Source organism: Maniola hyperantus, chromosome 7 (genome assembly GCF_902806685.2).
Source record: "Maniola hyperantus chromosome 7, iAphHyp1.2, whole genome shotgun sequence".
NCBI lineage: Eukaryota > Metazoa > Arthropoda > Insecta > Lepidoptera > Nymphalidae > Maniola > Maniola hyperantus.
This window is the reverse complement of record NC_048542.1, coordinates 4,700,978-4,721,898: the sequence shown is the minus strand read 5'-3', so window position 1 is coordinate 4,721,898 and position 20,921 is coordinate 4,700,978. Positions and strand designations below refer to the sequence as shown.

Here is a 20,921-nt window from a genome sequence, read left to right as displayed (position 1 = left end):
GCTCCGTTATGGCGTGATTGAAGGACAAACCAACAAACCAGTAAACCAACAAACCAATAAACCAATAAACCAACAAACAAACACACTTTCTTATTTATATTAATGTACAGTACAGTACAGTAGTATGTTGAAATGAAATGATGTTTAATGTTTTCAGGCGTAGCAGAAAACTTTGGACGTTTGAGATCATTATTTGCACAGTTCTGGTCTACATTCGCTGTGGTTCGCAGCTTGAACTGGCTTGTGAGAAAACTGCTTGTTATGCTAGGAATTAGAACAGAATGTGAATTCAAGGTAAGTAAATCTTAAGGTAGTTTTACCTTATAAATTCCTTTACCAGCAATTTACCTCACATGGCCTTAAAACCTGAAACATACACAAAGCACGATGCAAATCTATCTATTTGCTGCACCTATAAGGAATTGTTTGAAGGTGTATAAACTTAATCATAAAATCTATTAATTACCACTAATTTAAAAAAATCTGCACTTTTTGAGATAACACAAGATCAACAAACAAAGTGTAATAGTAACTAGATGTATACGCATATAGAGATTTATGTACCTGCTCATATTTTTGATACCCAGTACATATATTTTGCTGAATAAATTACCATAATGTTAATATCTATTGTTTATATTCTTACTACACTTAATTATTATTCGAACAACTAGCAAGTACAATCAAAAGGTTATTGACAGCCCACCAGAAAAATCTAGAGTATAGTTGGGGATCAAACCAGGGTCCTAGATGAACAAAGGAGTCTCATAGACTCCATCAAAAAGTTCCATTGTAGTTTATTTGTGATTTACTTTCAGTAGTAAATCTTATCAAATTGATATAATATGGTAAAAAATAAGTGTATTTAATACTTATCTTGAAGTTGTTTGGAGATAATTTGCATACCTAACAAATTAATCTGACAAAGAGTTCTTATCACGAAGGAACGAACGAATATTATGTGATTTGTTTTAATCCATACTTCCATACTATTAATATTATAAATGCGTCTGTCTCTCTGTCTGTCTGCTAGCCTTTCACGGCCCAACCGTTCAACCGATTTGACGCAATTTGGTACAGAGATAGCTTTTATGCGGGGGAAGGACATAGGCTACTTTTTATCCCGGAAAATCAAAGAGTTCCCACGGGATTTTCAGAAGCATAAATCCACGCGTACGAAGTCGCGGGCATCAGCTAGTAATACTATAAAGAGGTAAAGTTTGTTTGTAGGAGGTAATCTCTGGAACTACTGAAAACTGGATTTTGAAAATTCTTTGGCCTCTTGAAGGCTACATTATTCCTGAGTAACATAGGCCAAATTTTATTTAAAAAAAATTGTAGTCTAGTTCAATGATAAATTAGCCCTTGCCTGTGATCTCAACTGGTAGTAGACATTAAGACTAAGGCTGAGATCTATAGAGCGTAGGTACTTTGACTTTGCTCAGACTTAAGTTTCTGTTAAAACGAGACAAATTTATGCCAGCTATACAGGGTGTAACCAGAACACTAGCAAAAACAGCTTTGGCTTCTCAACCCATTGAGTTATGTCGGTTACTCTAGTTCTCCTACGGATCTCCTCATTTCTGATTTGATCACGTAGAGAACTCCAAGCATAGCTCTCTCCATTGCCCGCTAAGTGACTCTGTATGTCGTGGTCTGTATTAGTACAACTTAAATTCTTTTTGCAGGCATGGGCTGAAGCAGTACAAGCCACTCAAGCTGGTTCCGCCAGTCCCGAGCAAAAGGCGAAGGGTTCCAGCTGGCCCATACTTTTATTCTTTGGAGTCATCGCAGCCGCGCCTTATATTGTTTTGAAGATGTTGAACGGACTTTCTACGAGTATAAATGAAAGATGTGAGTATTTTAAGAACAATGATGATTCATTGTATGGCTATAAAGTAGGTTTAAGCAGAAAATAAGTGTATGTCACGTCACGTAAAATAAGTTACGTCTTCAATAGAAATTCCATTTTAACAACATTTTAATGAATAAGTACATTATCACGCATTTATAATTTTCACTAATCAGGAGTATAAGCTAGCCAGAAGTTTTTGATAATGGTGATATCAGACGGTATTTTTTTCTGTCTTTGATTTGGCATCTTTCACTCGAAACGAAATGTATGAACACAAAATGAATCAAAAGTGATAAACAAAATGAGACGGTCACTTGAGTGAACATAAACTACGAATGAACAGTTTCATTTCACAACTAGAACACAACAGAACATGAAAGCAGCAGCAGATGTACGGTCTATCCTCAACGATCCATAATAGGAGCAAAGAAGAAACAGTATAATCAGAGGGTCAGTATTTATAATGTTCGTCGTCATGCATCTCCCCCGCTGAGCCCGCGTGATGTGACGTCACGATGAAGGCAGTTACCTGTAGAACAGCACGTAGGCCTCACACGTCGCCAGGTGGTGGGGAGGCAGGGGAGTGACGGCCGCGTCGTCGAACGCGTACCAGCGGCCGTCAGGCGCCTTCGCCATGCACGTGTAGTGACCTCCAAGTTTTACATCTCCAAACAGTGGATCAATAAGTAAGTTACTTTATCTTGTTAATTTTTTTCCTACATATTATGTTCTCAATATATTTCTTATCCACTCCCGATTGGCATTTCGATATTTTAAATCGAAACACAAAGTAAGGTTACAATTTAAAACTTCATTCGAACTCTATTATGGATGGCAAATGAAAAAAATGCGAGGTAAGTTTTTAGTTCAGTTTTACGAAACATTCTTTTTTTTCAGTTTATTGAAAATTTCCATGTTTTAGACAATCGCAAAAACTACATTTTGCTTTTTAGAAATAAGACGGCAAAATACTGGATTGTTCATCTAATTGCTGCCTAAAAACATTTTGCAACTAGTTAGCTACGCTCAAATGATTAATTATTGTTGATCAGATTCAACACGTGGGCAGAGCCGGGGCCCATAGACAACAGCGACTTCGTGTGCATCCACGGCGGCGTGCGGCCCGAGCGCGTGCCGCACCTGCCCGCGCTCGCCGCGCGCCTGCCGCAACCGCTGTGGGACTTTCTACATCGACAGTGAGTTGTACAGCTATTAATTTTTATTTTTTATTTTTAATGTGTCATCATCATCATGATCAACCCATCGCCGACTCACTACAGAGCCCGTATCTCCTTTCAGAATGAGAAGGGTTTTGGCCATAGTCTACCGTGCCGGCCATGTGCGGATTGGTAGACTTCACACACCTTTGAGAACATTATGGAAAACTCTCAGGCATGCAGGTTTCCTCTCGATGTTTTCCTTCACCGTTAAAGCAAGTGATATTTAATTAATTAAAACGCACATAACTCCGAAAAGTTAGAGGTGCGTGCCCGGGATCGAACCCCCGACCTCTGATTAGAAGGCGGACGTCCTAACCACTAGGCTATCACAGCTGCTGTGTATTAATGTGTATACTAATACATTTCTTGGTGGCTTTTCTGATTATACAAACGTACGGAACCCTAAAAATGTAAATGCAGATGACCTTCCCACGAACATCCGAATTATTCAGAAAAAAAGTTAATTAGCAAGAAACCTTATTCTTTTTTTTTAATCTAAATATATGAAAGGAAAAGATGACTGATTGATTTATCAACGCACAGCTCAAACTACTGGACGGATCGGGTTGAAATTTGGCATTAAGATAGATAGCTATCCGCTAAGAAAGGATTTTTGAAAATTCAATCCCTAAGGGAGTAAAATAGGGGTTTGAAGTTTGTGTAGTCCACGCGGACGAAGTCGCGGGCGTAAGCTAGTTTTCACTATCGTCACGTCGTATTTCACGTCGTTTCAGTTTCGGCGGCCGCCCGGCGGTGTCGCACGCGCACGAGTGCGGCGTGTGCGCGCGCGCGGCGCAGCGCATGCGTGCGCGGCGGGCGCGGGAACTGGCTGCCTTCGCCGACTTGCACGCTCTCTTCCAGGTAAAGCAGGAGTATTACTCCCGAATATTCAAAAGCATCTTGAATCTTTGTTTGCCGAGTTTGTTGTTGGTTATGTTGTATTTTGTCGCTTACGTTCCAGGAGCAAGAGCGCCCCCTGGCAGTATACGCCATCAGTATGGCGTGGTTCCGGCAGTGGCAGGCCTTCGTGCGCAACAAGGCGCGCCGCCCGCCGCCGCCCGTCGACAACCGCAGCATTATCACTGAACAGGTAACGTGCCAGGAGCGAGAGCGCCCTCTGGCGGTGTACGCCATCAGTATGGCGTGGGTTCCCCTTCAATTTGTATCAACAATTTAATCGTTTCGCTCACTGTGCAGGTTCAAGGCAGTTAGGTGCATTTTGAGTGATACCACCGTGCAATAGTACTCGTCATGAAAGTAAAAAGTTCTAGGCGACTGCGTCCACGAAGATTTAAGTTTAATTGCAAATCTCGTAGAAAGCTTTGTGTTTTCTCAGGGTAAAAATTTATATGCCCGTCCTTGCGTACCCAGAACGTATCTGATATGCACGCATATTTTCAGTAAGCTAATACAAAAAGCGCTTACTAAAAATGACATTTTACAGGAGATCGACGGTAAAACAACGTACATGCTAAAACCTGGTTCCGATCACGCCCAACTCAGCGAAGAACTGTGGAGGTTCTTCACAGATATATATGGGGGAGGTCCAGAGGTGCGCCTCAAGTCTCCCGCCTCGCCCCTTCCCGACTCCACGCAACCTGCCTTCACTAACACTAGGAAACTGTCCCGGAAATACTCCGAGTCCGATAGAGAGGACTACTGTACCAAGTCGACATCAGAAATGAACATCCGAGATTCGATCCCAGGGTCTCTCCAAAAGAACCAGTCCCTACAAAACATCAACCGAAGATTCAAACCGGCCAAAGCTGACTCTGACGAAGAAATAACCTACAGACACTTCCAATACAAACGGCACGAGCCTAACGGAAACTACGACTCGGACGAAGACATGGACATCAGCCCCACCCAAAGTTACACTAACACGGTACGCATGGAGAACGGAATAGACAGCTCCGATCACGATGCCAACGATAACCTCGTGTTCGTTAAAGATAAAACCGGACACACGGACACGGAATTATCAAATTTAGATAGTATATCCCTCAAAAATAAGGCCTCGAAAGGGGGTAAAGTGAGAAAAATTAAAAGACGGACAGTGAAATGATTCTATCTGGCCCTCCAGTTTGTTCACAGACTGACGCAGAGGTCCGCGGCCGCGGCCGAGGCCGGACACTCCTTGACCGGTGACTGGTGTTAATACAATGCATTTATCGGGTTGTTTCTAACCTAAAAACATTGGTGTTCTTATCTTGTATGGAAAATTTTAATATTTTTCTATAGATATTATTATACGTTGGGCCCCATTCGCGTTTCGCCGTTCAGTTGCCACACTCGGCCCTGACTCCCTGTGACATCGCGTGAATAATGCATTTGTGACGTCATACTTGACAATGTGGCTAATTCTCTTGTACACAATCTACAATCTCCAAACTAAATTGATAAGTTTATATATAGTGCTATCCTTTACCGCAGGGAGCATTATGAAAGGGATAGCAATATATTTAGACCTCTCATTTTGGTTTAGTTTAGACTTTAGAGATTGTGTACAACAGAATTAATTGACAGGTCTAAACAGTGGCGTGCACAGTTGAAGCCAGGGTAGGCATTAGTTAGGTAGGAACTTGTTTACTGACAGGTCATAATGAAAAATATGCATTGAGCTATTACAACTGGGGTAAGCAGTGCATTTATGTCCCTATGACCTGCACGCCACTGCCGCAGTGGCGTGCATAGGGTTCCAAGCTAGGGTAGGCATTAGTCAGTTAGGTTACCTATTTAGAGGCTGTCATGATGAAAAATGACCATTGAGCCATTCCGACTTGGGTAAGCAGTGCTTTTATGCCTCTATGACCTGCACGCCACTTAAAGTAATGCTATCCTTTTCCGCACGGTGCGTTGTTCAAAGGATAGTACTATACCCTATCCGCGGAGTGAAGATAATATAGAGTTCTCTCTGTTTAGCGCTATCATTTGTGTGGGTACGTAACAGAGAGAGTGCTATACTAACTTATCCGTGGAAAGAAGTTTAGCGCTCACTCTGTTTTATATGGGACTAGCTTATGCTCACGACTTCGTCCACGTGGACTACCCAAATTTAGAACCCCTATTTTACTCCCTTCACAAGTCAGTCACCTTTTCCTTTTATATATTAAAATTAGTACTTACTTTCCAAAGTTTCCACAAACTCAAGTTAGACGTCATCATAAATTGCTGTTATAACCAGCGCTAATAAAGAAATAAATTGAAATTGACGGCTTGTAATGGCAATTCTTTTTTGTGTATAATACGGACGTGGGCGAGTAAAGACAGGTATAGTGTGCGAGTGAGAGGGCATGAGCGCCGCCATTTAAAATTCGTTTCTATAGTGGTGCGGGTTATACACATTACGATTTGAATGTCATAGTGACAATGGGCCCCGATCCCAAGCAACAAATGTTGATTATGACATTGCGATCGTCGCATTCTGAATATATATCTTTAAAACAAGAGTGAATAGGCATCTTCTAGGTAAACGCGTCCCATCTTAGGCCACATCATCACTTTTCATCAGGTGTGATTGTGGTCAAGCGTATACCTATGATGAATTTTAAAAAAATGTTAAAGAGAATATGGTACTTTTGTTGCAAGTGTATATGTTGCCAATAGAGAGAGTATCAGTAGTTGACTCTGACACAGTTCACGACAAAGGGAACTTCTAACACAAAGTTGAGGCTTCGACGTCTCTGGCAGGCGTCAAATGTTAGTACATTTGACGCACGTAGCCCTAAAGTAGCCTTATTTTTTCTTTGATTTTACGTCACCATATTTGATATACCGTCGATTCAGGATCAAACTGCGATCAAACTCTAGTTGACTCTGGTATCACAATGTCGTTATTAAAGTTTAGTGCTAGGGGTACTCTTTGTCTATGATTGCTTACCGAGCCATTAATGACTTGAACCGACTAGGATGCCAATACAATGGAGTGTAGAGGTAAGTCCAGTTATAAACACTAAATAATAGTTCCAAAACTCGAAATGGCGCTAGCGTGGGCAGAGGTATTGGTATGAATGTACAGTGCGACAAGGCTATCTTGGCGCGTGGCGAAAATCGGAACTCACGATGCCGTCAAGTGTCCTTGTTTGAATCCTAAGCTTGTGTCCTAAGTATTCTTGTTTGAATATTCTAAGCCTTTGTTCTCCAACAGCGCCCCCCTGTCAATGTCATTCAAGTGCTTAGAGAGCCTTGTCGCACTGTAGCAGTTGTTAACGGAGTGAAGTATGCCGAGCTAGAAAATTTAACGGATTGAAATTTGCCAAGTCAGGAAATTTAATATTTTTAGTAACTACAGTACTTAGTTAGTGATAGTCCGGTTTATCATACCTCAACGATTTACGTAGTTATTAACGTAGTTTATTTATCTATTTAAAACTTAGCGTTGTTTTTAAAATTTACCCGCTGGCTACTGTAGCGCCAACCTTAGGACGTTTGTGCACTCATCCGTGAAATCACGGATTCCGTAAAAATACGAATCGAATGAGTACATACTTGTATGACGGCCACTTCAAAGAATCACGGATACGAACCGAATACGGATGAGTGCACAAAGACCCTTATTTAGCACATTTTACACGGAGATCGTGATCCTTACCTCTTCACCCCATAGCTAATACAAAATAGCATATTGACAGGTCTAAGAGCAGTGCCGTCCCTGTCCGCAGGGAAGATTGTGAAAGAAATGCCACTAGTATAACGCGTAAAATTTAACTCCTCACGCGCCATTTTAACTTTTTATGTCTAATTTCATGTCAAAAATACGATTTTAGTCCTTGTTTTAAAGGTAAACCGTACTTTTCACTTGAAAGTTGAGCCATAGAGTTAAAATGGCGCCTGAGGAGTCATTTTGTTCGGACTATATTTTCAAACCTGTCAATTTAGAGTTTAGAGGTTTGCATAACCTAATGAGCAACCTTTTCGTTCATAACACATACCAAAAACCTTTAGAGTAAAATTTAGAAAATTAGTAGGTACTCTACGGGTATGTAAATATGATTGTTACTGTATTTTTACAGTTTCTACGATAGAGTTATTCTATTTATATTAGTATTTATTACGAAATAAATGTGCATGTTTATATTTTTTAATTTTATTTAAATCTATTATTGATTATTGTTATATATTTAAATATAATATCTAATATTTATATATTTAAATTTTGAGGAACATTCCATGAAAGCTTGGCAAACTCTATACAAAAATGTTTACTCTGTTAGCAATGTTATAGATAAAAAAATCTATAACATTACTAACAGAGTTTAGAATACGATCTTTTTGTTGAAGGTGTTTGAACCTAAAATATTATAATATAATAAATATGCAATGCGAATTTAGCCTTTAAAGTTGGTCGCACACTTAACATGCACCGAACGCAACGCAAAATTCTAATTACGACAAATAATAATTTATGTAAGTCGTTCACTAGGTTTAGTACAGCACATCTCGACAACGTTGATCACATTTCGATTCTATAAAATTTATAAATTCAAAGTAAAATGGACCTAAATCTAGTCGGTATAAGGTTTGAATTCATATGCATCCATCGCTAGCGCCAAGCGTTAAACAAAAATTTGGTAGTATTGAAAAAACTACTTTTAAGACAATCTGCAATACGTCCATTTTACTCTGATATACCGTATAGAGCTTCGATGTATGTTCTATTAGCGCCCGGTGAAATGTGCGTAGTTGTTCTAAGCGTGCAGAAGTCGGTTGCAATTATCATTCAAAACTGCAAAATTTTTTCATTCCAAGACCACTGAAAATGCTACCTGGCAATAGCAAAGTCCAAAAACAAGTTGATTCAGTAGTGCATTACGATACGTGTGACTTAGAAATCAATAATATTGCGCGGCGTATGCTATACGTCGTGAATTAATAGACTCCCTCAACTCAAGTCACGAGTATCGCATCTTATAGTTCGTCTGACCTAAACCCACAACGTTTATCCGTGACTTTTGAGGTACTAACTTAAATTATTTTAAACAGCGCTGGGTTTTATTGTCTATGAATTTCGTACATCTTCCTTTACTTGCATTGTTTATATTATGTGAATGGGGCCTAACCTGCGGTCTCACACCGCTCGGGGAGGTATTAGTATTTTAGTACAATTTTAGTTCAAATTCAGGTATAGCAATAGGTACCTACTGCTGCGTTCGGAGTAAATTAGGCTGCTTCAAATCAAAACCTTATTCAAACTAATCAAGCCTTTACTTTTACCTACTATTATTGTTAGGCCGCCATTTACACCTGTAAGTTTTACTCACGTAAGTAGCTTACGTGATTAATTGACGCCAAATTTAGTGACTAACTGATTGACTGACTGATCTATCAAAGCACAGCTTAAACTACTGGACTGATCGAGAAGAAATTTAGTTAGCTATTATGACGTGGACATCTTGTAAGATGTCTTGAAAATTCAACCCCTAAGGAGGTAAACTAGGGGTTTGAAATTTGTGTAGTCCACGCGGGCGAAGCAGCTGTGCGATTGCGGGAGAATGACAGCTACAATGTCACGATCGCAATCATCTCTGATTGGTTTACGTTCGCTCACTATTGGCTACAATGCATTGTTGCAACAAGAATCGCACAAATTCAGCCAATCAGAACAATTGAGATTGTAATAATGATTGATGCAGGTTTCCCGCAATCGAGGTGCTGGTTTATTTATAAATTTGATGAGTCCTATACAAATAAGTCAATTATGTTTTATTCAAAATCATATTTTTATTTTATTTTAACTAATTAACACTAGTAGCAAGATGCGATTTTTAAAGCCCATTTTTGAATTATATAATAGATAACTAAGTAGGTACCTGATAGTTATTTTAAACTTTGTAGGTACCCAGTGCTTACAAGTCTCAAAGTTATTGTTGTCAGGTAAAATAATACTAGTAAATATTAAAATAGTTTTGATTTGATGCAGCTAATCTGTATATTTACATAAATGTATATCTGTCTAAAACTTTATGATATTATAACGTTGTATAAAAATTGAATGTTTATAGTCTTGTATTTCCACCTGCATTTGTTTCATGTACCATGGATGGGTTAGGTATTTATTTTGTTATTACTGGTTCTAAGTCTACGTGTTATTTGTTAATGAATTGATCAGCAATAAAAATATATTTCAACAAATTTGCGGTCTTCTTTCTTAAAAAAAACCCGACCAAGTGCGAGCTAGAGTCGCCCACCGAAAGTTCCGTAGCTTGGAAAGAAACTTCCACCTCAAAAACAAATCACTTGTTTTGGGGTCGCATAACTAAGTTTTTTTTTGTAAAGGTAATTTTTAGGGTTCTGTACCCAAAGGGTAAAACGGGACCCTATTACTAAGATTTTGCTGTCCGTCTATCACCAGGCTGTATCTCATGAACCGTGATAGACAGTACAGATGATATATTTTTGCTGTCGCTATAACTGCCGTGTCAAAAGTACGGTTCACCTACCAGCGATACCTAGCGAGTCAATACTCGCAGCAGTGCCTGCAGTGCAGTTTACAGAATTGCAGTGGCACACGACCAACTTCGCACGCACCTCTTTACGTGTGCAAAGGAGGTAGGTACGATAAATAAACCGTCAAATTTTTTACTTGACAGTTGACGAAGCAAATACAGCGAGTCCTTAGATTCCGAGACGGTCAAGCGACTTGACGTCAAGCAAGAATGATTAATAAGCAAACGGCACTTTTCTCATATCTAGAACACTGTCCGAAGTCGCGTCAAGCAAAAATATAAAATCGCATTAGTCACGCGTAAAGCAAGTAAATGCTTGACTCAAGCATCAAGCAAACATTGTAAACGGTCAAAATGCTTGACTCAAGCAAATATCTTGACCGTGTCCGAAGTCCATTAGGCGAGTCCTTTCTCAAAACGCAATAAACACAACTCACAAGGCCCGTTCTAAGCGGTTATCAGTGATGACCTTTCCAGAACGGGCCGTGCACTTGCCGATCAACTATTCTGCTAGATCTGCGTAGACGAGGGACTATTGCCCGCGGAGGACTATAGTCCCTCCTCTTTGAGTACGGTGTTTCGCCCATAGATAACTATGGTTCTATATCATGTGTATAATATTATGATCTAAGGTTTTGCCGTACTATTAATCCATCGTGTATAATAAGTTATGCGATGCAATTCAGTCGCAGAGTAAGGATACTAGTACACATCTACTCGTGTGGTTCAGTAATGCATTTTGTCACGTTTGCGCAGGCCGTTACCTGCCCGAGCTATCTATGTATGGCGGCTCTAAGGACCGGTTTCCACCTAAGCGGTGATAATTCTATTCACGTCATTTAATAAGAATGTTTTTGGTCGACTGAACGCATCTCCGCTCCGCTTAAATGGAAACCGGACCTTAGTCAAAGAAATCAATTTTTTAAGAACAAAAAAAAACAGTACGATGTCCAAAATATTTATTACAATGAAGACCAAAAATTATTACATTATAAACCAGGTACAATGTTTATAATTATATTTATTTCATTTTCCTGCGAGGGTACTTTCGGTTTACATGTTCAAAGGTTCTTTAAATATTTTTGTTAGTAAGTACCTACTTTAATGTGAAGCTATAATGAATATATTTTTACATTCGTGTTTTTTTATCTCCAATTTGTTATAAAATCTAACATTTTTTTTATATAAATATAAGGCCCCACAAACTTGGCTGCGTCCAATCATTACCTCAGAGTGATTCTTTTAACGTTAATTGTTGAAAAAAATGTGATCTTTGTATTGAAGCAGGCGTTACTTTGCGAAAGTCCATGATATACAAAGAGCCATAATTTGCTATAATCCGCTAAAACTTAGTTTGAGCTTATGGTTCCTTGTTATATAAATGTTTTAAACTTATAGGTAGATAGAAAGGTAACCTACCTAAAGCTACCTACCTACCTTAAAGCAGTTCTCAAGCAAAGTTTACTTTAGTTTCACTGGTTTGAAATTTGTTATTGGCTACTTACCAAGTATTTATTATTTATTTAATTAAGAATTTAGATTTTTTGATGAATTAAGTACATACTTAACTTTGTACTTTATATTAGAATAGTTACGACCTTAATAAGGCCAATTCAATTAATTTAATCAATTCAATCTCTTTCAAATTTTTTTCTAATTTATTTGAACAATTCGCGCGCCTCCATTATGCACGTACCTACCTACGTATGCCAGAAACTTTTGTGTAAGTGCCAACAACAACTGAACAAAGTTTCAACTTAATCGTATTAACAATGCGCGAATCCACAAAGACGGCGAATATAAAAACAATAAAAAATAATTAATTATAAAAAACTTAAGTAGGTAGTAAGTATCCAAAAATTGTCTTGTCATGTATCTACTGAGTTTTGAATTGGAGCAGCCAACTTTTTAACTGTAAAATAATTGACATAAATATTTTTGTTTGAATTTACTTAATATTTAATAAAAATGCCTTATCGAAAAAGCGTAACAAAATAGATTCTTTGTATTAAAATATCGTATTTTATAAAAATATTTTTTTTTGTTACGTTTCAAATTAGATTTTTATAAGGCCCCTATGTTATGTTTATGTACCATAATTACGTATAACTATGAATCCATGTCACTTTTTGTTCTACGAGTAAAAACGATTGTATAAGAAATATTAAGTAGGTATATATAAATATCGTCAACGGTGGATGGTAGGTAATTATTATAAAATCATTAATTTATGTAACCAACAATATTACGTTTTCGTCATCGGAAAAAAATGCATAGTTTCATACAAATTACGTCTTTTTAGGTTTATTGCGTTTATTCACCTTAAAACAGCTACCCTAGGACGTATACCTACTGTACTCGGAAACGTACGTGACCATCTATTCACCTCTATATTGTATATACACCCTAGTCTGTTAAACAGTTTTGGGGTGGATAAACAGAATAAGCCATTTTTTACATCAATTAATATTTACATTAACAATGCTGTCGATTACAATTTTAAAATATTTAATCAACGAGTTCTATGTGATTTTAGTCGATTATGTTTATTACCAAGATTTATCTAAAAATAATAATTCTTACTCGTAGGATTTTCGTTGCAGTTAACCAATCTTACATTTAATAAAGTTACATAAATAAAAAAATATTCGAACTCTTACAAGTGTAAACACAAAATAGAATTGTGTAATTATTTGCTATTACACAACATATTTTTAATTTAAAAAATGTATAATTATAACGAGTCACACTCATTAGCTGATCAAAAAACAAAAAAAACCTGGGATATTAAAGTAATAACAATAATTACGCGTAAAAATATTTAAAACAGAAAACTGAACACTTTGTGTTACAATAAAAACGAAATATATACATTTTTTTATCTGCTGCTCAATAAATAAATGCCAACTATTATGTACTCTAATATTACATATTGAAGAACAACGTCATCGGCGAACAACACAAGGTTATACAAGTCTTTGATATGTTAACATTATGATATATTTTTAATCTAAAACATACAAAAATATATTGCATATATCATGGTGTCTAGCTACCTATAGATGGGGAGCTAATTTCACAATATTAAAATTATCAACACAGTAAATTATTATGAAGAGTAAGAGTGGTGGAGTGTTTTTTGATAACGTATATACATTGAAAACAAAATATTTGTCAAGAAAGGCGGCGCATCTCGGCTCTGCCGATGTGCCTTGTTCTTTAAGTCATTTTTAGAACGTTTTAGTCATTGCTCAATCTAAAGCTCATTGACTTCTAAATAGTTTCAGCTGTAACTTACTATTTCAATATCAAAAATAAAAAAGGTTCATTTTAAGGGTCAGCAAAAAATCATTTTGTAATAAAATTTCATTTCATATAATTTATAAGTTCATTTTTTGTATCTACTATGTACCATCGCCACTGTACTCATTGGGCTCTAAGTGCCTAAAAGTAAAAATATCTTGTAAAGAACTTTTAGGCACTTAGAGGTCCGAATCAGTAGTACAAAGTACAGTAGCTATGGTACAGAAACGATTTCAGTAAGGATATAAAAATAAATTTCGGGGGACCCTTTTTTATTTCTGGTCTGTATTTATCAATAATAATTAATTATAAGCTCTATTGTAATTTTTAACAATATAAACAAAAAATATATCCTGCTAGATGATGCCCGCGACTTCATCCGCGTGGATTTAGATTTTTTAAATCCCAAGGGAACTCTTCGATTTTCCGGGATAAAAAGTAGCATGCGTCCTTCCCCGGGATGCAAGCTATCTCTGTATCAAATTTCGTCAAAATCGGTTGAACGTATAGGTCGTGAAATGCTAGCAGACAGACAGACACACTTTCACATTTATAATATTACTTAGATATATCTGAAGACCAACCAGCTCACCATCTAATAAGTATTTCTGATTCAATACTAAAAATATATTATAGATACTTAAGTTTAAAATTACATATTATCCTGCTGTGTAGTAATTAATATTTGTACTCTGTGTAGATCTGCACCTATTGTTCTGCTACTATGTCAAATATATTTTTTTTTAAATATCGATTTGTAAAATATCACTTCTTATTATTTGCCTATTAGAGAAATTATTATGTACTGCTGTAGAATGACTAGCGGTTAGACTGTTACGGAAAAACAAAAAGTTGGGCACCTGTTGAACTACTTACTTTTAAATAATAAAAAGACTACGAGGTTAAGGCTGACCGCATATTATCAGAAATTGAATATTGAACCACGCCAGATAGTACTGTGAAATCCCGAAGACTGTCAGAACTTTTCCGAACTTCTGCTTATGCTGCGCGAATGTTCGCGACAGAAAATTTATAGCATTATGGGATACTACTATAATTAAATTATCGAAATAACAAATTGCGTAAGAAAAGGATACGTGGAAAGATAAACCTCAGAGATATGGTGCATACTGGTCGACTCGCGACTTGGAATGGATCAATCCACCTCCCGTTTACAATCCCCGCAATGCAAAAATGTGCCTGTACGCGTATTCAACATACCTAGATTACGTACATTGGAAATTGGAACGCTAAGTCCGTACAAGTTTTAACAATTTCTGATAATATTATACTTAGAGCCAGTTTAATAAGTGTCCGCACCGCAGGGACAACACTTGGAAGTTATAATGTATCCAGGACATTATAACATCCAAGTGTTCCCTTTACATGATGTAGGAAAGAACCTGATTCTACGAATATGAGTAGGATTCAGGCGGTACAATACCGTGGCGTGTAAAGGTTCCTACAAAGGATCCTACATCCAACTGTGAACGTCTTTCGGTCGACGTCGACGACGAGTAAGTAGAGTTGGTTTAATTTGAAGGTATCAATGTTACTTTTACAAATATATATTTTTGTTAAAATATTAGCAAACAACTTTAAATATATATGTAATAATAATAATAGATTTATTTTTATTTATAAAATAATATACCTACTCTACATACTCGTAGTGTCTGTTTTTTCCTATAAGACTCCCAGTGCAATAGGTGTTTTACTTATTAGTTAAAGAAGTCAACAGTACCAGAATGTACAGTACGCGGCAGAAAATAATGTGCATCTACCTTTAAAATGAGATTTATGCTTTGTAGAGCGTTGTTTCTGTCACTCATACCTATGTGACGTTTTGTCGGTTTCAATGACAGATACAGTGCTTTAAAAAACCGCTATCTCTTTCTAAAGGTCGATGTACATTATTTTCTGCCGCGTACTGTAATTTTATTGTTCTTTGATGAATATCTATGAAGTACAACAGGATGCCAGTATCTTAAACAAGGTCTGTATGACGGTATTTTATGTACCAACTACTGTACACCCTACAATTTACCGCGTACTGGCCAACATCCGTACCTACCGGTCTGAGATAGTTGTTAGTTTCGGACTTTTACTAGTATTCACTCGGAAATTCCTAGGTTTTACCTCAAAGACACGCAAAAGTCTGAATAATAACTACTGTTTTTATAATAGGCTACCACAAGATTCGCTTTGTCTCGCCTCCATTCAGCTTCACCTACTCAACCTTTGTTTCGCGCCTCGTAGGCTCGCTTCACTCAGGACCTCTTTCGCCAGCTTAGGCTTTACAAAAATACTTGAGATGGAGGGAGGCGGCTTTGATTTAATTCTGGTTTAGTTATTATTCGGACTTTTATATTTCTCTTAGGATTTACCGAGTGATATGAATAGTTCGAACTTTTACTGTAACATCCTGATACACAAATATTTTAAATATTGTTTATATACAGATTTTTTTATATGGACATGGACAAATATGTCTAAAATATAATATTATACTTTCCGTATATTTTCTGTACTTCAAAATATTATCATTACCTATTACATAAACCTTTTTAATATGAATAAAATGAACACAATTATATCTTTAATTAAATTATACAAAATTAGCAATGGAATGGCCTAATCTATGAAAATATTTTTGTTTTTTCATTTTTATTTTAACAATTTATTTAAATTAATACGTATCCGATTGAAAATAGAACTCTGTTTGCTAAGCTCTCTCGCCATAAAGACGATTTCTAAATAAGCTTATAAAAAGCAGTGCTTTACGAATATTTTAAAAAATTATTCCGATACTGCACAATACACACAAACACTAGTGTAGGTACATGCAACTAAAAAGAAACAGAACATAGAAAAATAGAACGAATAGAAGTCGTGCATTAAATCGCAAGTTTGCAACTGTTTCGATTACTTTATGTGACACCAACAAAACTCGTTAGGTACGACATAAGAAGCTCCCGAAATTGCTCTCCAAAAAAAAATTATTTCAAACAATATAAAAAACTTATTTTATATTTTTTTTCTTCGTAAAAAAAGATTTTAGGTTCAATATGTTCCACAAAGCCGATCTCAATCGGCTGTTGTCAGTTACTTAAAATATACAGTAGTCACTGTTATTCTTCTCTGTGAGCTCTGTCCCTCATAGTTGACCAGACATTCGCACTAATGAATCGCTAGTGTTAAACATAAAACATAAACCAACCTGTGGTCGTCATATATATAGTTCTCAAATAGAAAAAAAAACGTTTCTTTTTCTCACTAACCTAGTATAGTAATTAAATTTCTAGACGTAAGAATAAGTTGCAATTGAGGTAGATTAAATTTTTTACAATCCTATTAACCTAAAAGATTAGAATTATTTACATATTCTATAATATGAAGCTTGTACAACATGGGATCTTTTTATTCTTTCCTGTTCACATGTCGCTATTACTAGACGCCCAACATTGATAATGATAAAAGTAATTGTTCAAAAAGAAACATTTTAACAATATTACGTATAAAGTAGGGTATCTAACAATTCGATCATTGTTATTTATAATTTTGTTCGCGTTATACAAAATTGGTGACCCCCTCATTCTGAAATAATTTTCATTTTTAATTACGATTAAGTGAAAATTGATTTATAGAAATGATGTAAATATCACAAAAATATTTCAGTTTAATGCAATAATTATTTATTAATTATATTAAAGCAGAAAAACGCCACCACACCAACTTTGATCTAAAAGGCGAGAAATTTAAAGTAAACTTCTGTTACCAATCCCATTTACGAAAAATCTTAATTTTGCGATGCTTTTCGTAACTTATGAAGTTATGAATAAATATGATACTAAATAAAGAAACTACCTACTGTTCCAAAAACACTTTTTGTAGTAAGTAAAGTATTTCATGCAAATGATAAATCCCCAAGAAAATCACTTTCATAATATTATACTGATGAAATATAGATAAATGTAAGGCATCTAATAATGCTGTAAACCTTTCTTGCAATTCAATCACACTAAAGTCGTTTGAATTCCTACTACATTTTTTACACACTTCTTGACACACTCACCTAGTCTCAAAGTGAAACTTACAACAAATTAAATAATTTGGCTCATACTCCTAAAATATGCTGAGACTATTCTTAAAGTTTCTCTTTTTTTTTTCGTGTAATACCAGTTTATGTAGTTAAAATTTAAATTGCCAACATCAATATCAGATTCTTTTGTTCGTTTGAGCAAAAGAATTATTATTGTTTAGCATTCAATCACATTTTTTTCTGTTGATAGTCCACAATCAAGTAATTTTGGCACATTATTTTCATGACCCTAATTTCAAACGCTGCACACATCGTTCAGCCACAGGCCCAACAGTCGATAGTCTTAATGCTAAGGAAGCACCTGGTGCTTCTGAGGTAAATTTATTGAAATGTTAATTAAACGGTTTCCAAAACCAATCTGTAAAATAGAATGATCCTGAATCCAGTATTAGATTAGTCTCAGTGGTTATTTATGATAATCGTTTTATTATTTACAGCAGATCTGATCTTGACACCATCCACAATATTGGATACACTTCCAACAGGAATATGCTCTTTCTTTTACTAGCTTCGCGTGGAAAAGCAGTACGCCTCTCTAAAACATATTATACAGCCTACTGCTTTCAAGAGCCACAAACCTTAACACAATTCCAGCACACTTAAATAACAGCCCTACAAAAATAATAGAATGCAACGAATGCACCGTGGACTATGCGCGCAAATGTTTCCCATCTAACAGCTTACAGAGTTGGTCCCATCTATACTCTATAAACGTCATACTTAAATGCTATAAATAAACAATTTACAATTCCGAAAGTACATACATGACTAGATAAAATATTCATGTAGAATTCGGAAAAATTTTGGTATACCTGAGACATACAATTTGGCAACTACAATCTGGAGTGCACTATTCTAGTATCCTAAAAATGCCATAGATATGCCAAAAACATCGCTACTGCACTGCCAGACTATACTTTACACTTAGACCAACCTTACATAATGAGGTAGCTCGGTATCGACGTAAGGTAGATGCGGCCCACGTGTCGCTAGTGGGGCGGCGGCGGCTGCGGCAGCGGCTTGGGGCCCTGCGCCGTTTGGAAGGCCTGCGTGAACGCCGGCAACCGCTGCTGCACGCGGCCCTCCTCGCCCGCGAACGGCTCGCTGTCTTCCAGCAAGCCCAGCATCTGACTCGACAGCCCTGATGGCCCCTCGCCCGGGTCCATCAGGATAGACTGCACGTTGCCCGAACTCAGCAGATGCACGTTCAGCGGATCCGCTATGGGCTGCGTCGTCATGTAAGGCAAGTCGGAGGGCGTCGGTGAATAAGGAGGTGGAACTATATATACAACAGGGTAGTCGAGGATTTCACAAGTGGGTGATGGTGGAGCCTCTAGTTTTATTTCTTTAACTGGCTCTATCTTCTCTGGTATTTCAACAATTAGATCAGGATCCGGCACATCCTCCTGAACCTCCTGCAATTCTTGTTTGGGAGTTTTCCATATATCAAAATCTGCACTTTCTATGGAAAATTCTGAATAAGTCTCCTCAAATGAAGACGTCTCAAGAGGAGGGTCCTTAGAAGTACCCACCGCTGCAGAAGTCCACGATTCTTCTGGATGGGCATTTTTAACATGTCGGACTAAATGGTCTTTACGTCCAAATTTTTGGGGGCAATGCGGACATAAGAAATCTCTTCTTCCTGTGTGTACGACTAGGTGCCTACGAACATCCTTAGCGGTGAAAAATCTTCTGTCACAATGATCACAGGTAAATTTCTTATCAGTCTCACTTTTAGGCGCACGACTCCCTGTATGTACTTTAAGGTGATTCACGATATCCTGTTTAGTACTGAATACCTCATTACAAATCTTACACTGCAAGTTTCCTTCCTCCGCAGAATGTAAAGCGGCATGTTTGCGATAGCTCAGAAGAGATGTGTATGATTTCCTACAGTCGGGCCGTTCGCACGTGTAAAGATTCTTGACAGGATTGTGTACCCTTATGTGATTAGTGAGATGATCTTTACGATTAAACGTCTTACCGCAAACCGTGCACGCGAAGGCCCTGGCCTCACTGTGGATGAGGTTGTGGCGCACCAGCTTGAACTTGGAGTTGAAGCCCTTGTCGCACAGGTCGCACAGGAAGGGCAGCTCGCCGGTGTGCGACAGTACGTGCTGGCTGAGCTTGCCGGGGCTGGAGAAGCGCTTGTCGCAGGTGGCGCAGACGTGGCGCTTGCCACGGTCGCGGCGCGGCCGGCGCTCGGGCGCGGCGGGGCCCGCGGACGGGCCCGCGTCCGCGTCGCGTCGGGGCGGCAGCGTGGGCACGCGCCGCGCGAACTTGACCGTGCGGAACGTGTGTTTGATACTGCGGCCCGAGCCTCCGCGCGCCACGTACTCCAGCTTCGACGGCAGCTCGGAGGCGGGCGGCGCTATGAACGTCTTCGGCGGGGAGGCCGCGCGTTGCCCGCCCGTCTCCTCCGGGAACTCGGGATCGCCCTCCGCGCCTTCACTAGGGTTCGGTGGTTGATTGGACATCTCGCGCTCATCTTTGACGCGATTGCCCTATATCTCGGTTCGTGTATGGCGCGTCGTCGCAGGGTTGGCTTCGCGGCAGCGCTGGCCCGTCGCGATGGCAGAAAACATTTCTGTCACATTGACGGTCTGGAAGCCCTTTTTCGTATTCGTGTCACATGGTTCTCGCGGAATTTCTGGAGTTCATCCTCGATTCTTACTCGCGCACGTGTCTCTGTAATACCCCTACAATATTATCCGAGCGAAAAAAGCGTAGGGGTGAAGGAAAACTATGAAAATATGACTTTTTTTTCAAAGTAGTTGACATCGAAATGTCAAAATAATGAAATGAAGCCAAAAAGCTATGCCTGGCTATGTCAAAAATTCCGCTGAATCGTCGACGGACGACGGCAGCTGTCGACAGTGATACCATAGGTAGAAAAATTATTATAGTTAGGTAGCATTGTTCTTCGATGCAAAAACTATTTACATGGTTCTAAAGTTACCCCTCGCCACTTTAATTCCATAACTAATACCTGTGAC

The 20,921-nt window shown here is 38.0% G+C and overlaps 2 protein-coding genes across 4 annotated transcripts; one reads left to right on the top strand and one right to left on the bottom strand.

Annotated features, from left to right (window-relative positions):
* The first annotated feature begins 1,885 nt into the window (after positions 1–1,885).
* Positions 1,886–10,200, top strand: LOC117983965 (uncharacterized). 3 transcript variants are annotated; one of them, XR_011236966.1, is made up of 6 exons: positions 1,886–2,541; positions 2,908–3,051; positions 3,810–3,936; positions 4,037–4,165; positions 4,520–5,610; positions 5,905–10,200. XR_011236966.1 is itself a non-coding variant. In XM_069499910.1 (5 exons), the coding sequence occupies exons 3-5, from the start codon at positions 3,877–3,879 to the stop codon at positions 5,138–5,140; spliced, it is 810 nt and encodes a 269-aa protein (XP_069356011.1). In that variant the 5' UTR covers positions 1,886–2,305; positions 2,908–3,051; positions 3,810–3,876; the 3' UTR covers positions 5,141–10,200. The 3 variants fall into 3 exon arrangements, 2 of the variants coding, with proteins under 2 accessions (XP_069356011.1, XP_069356010.1); XM_069499910.1 differs by having other exon boundaries at positions 1,886–2,305; positions 4,520–10,200; XM_069499909.1 differs by having other exon boundaries at positions 4,520–10,200.
* A 1,262-nt stretch (positions 10,201–11,462) lies between these two features.
* Positions 11,463–20,774, bottom strand: LOC117983849 (zinc finger and BTB domain-containing protein 24-like). The gene has a single exon (XM_034970471.2). It carries the CDS (start codon positions 20,400–20,402, stop codon positions 18,915–18,917), a length of 1,488 nt encoding a protein of 495 aa, XP_034826362.1. The 5' UTR covers positions 20,403–20,774; the 3' UTR covers positions 11,463–18,914.
* Between the last annotated feature and the right edge of the window lie 147 nt (positions 20,775–20,921).

Bases quoted from the DNA above. Each gene is read 5' to 3' on its own strand.
- LOC117983849 (XM_034970471.2), bottom strand. From the start codon at position 20,402: ATGTCCAATCAACCACCGAACCCTAGTGAAGGCGCGGAGGGCGATCCC.
- LOC117983965 (XM_069499910.1), top strand. From the start codon at position 3,877: ATGCGTGCGCGGCGGGCGCGGGAACTGGCTGCCTTCGCCGACTTGCAC. The intron at 3,937-4,036 runs GTAAAGCAGGAG...CTTACGTTCCAG, and splicing joins ACTTGCACGCTCTCTTCCAG to GAGCAAGAGCGCCCCCTGGC. The intron at 4,166-4,519 runs GTAACGTGCCAG...GACATTTTACAG, and splicing joins GCAGCATTATCACTGAACAG to GAGATCGACGGTAAAACAAC.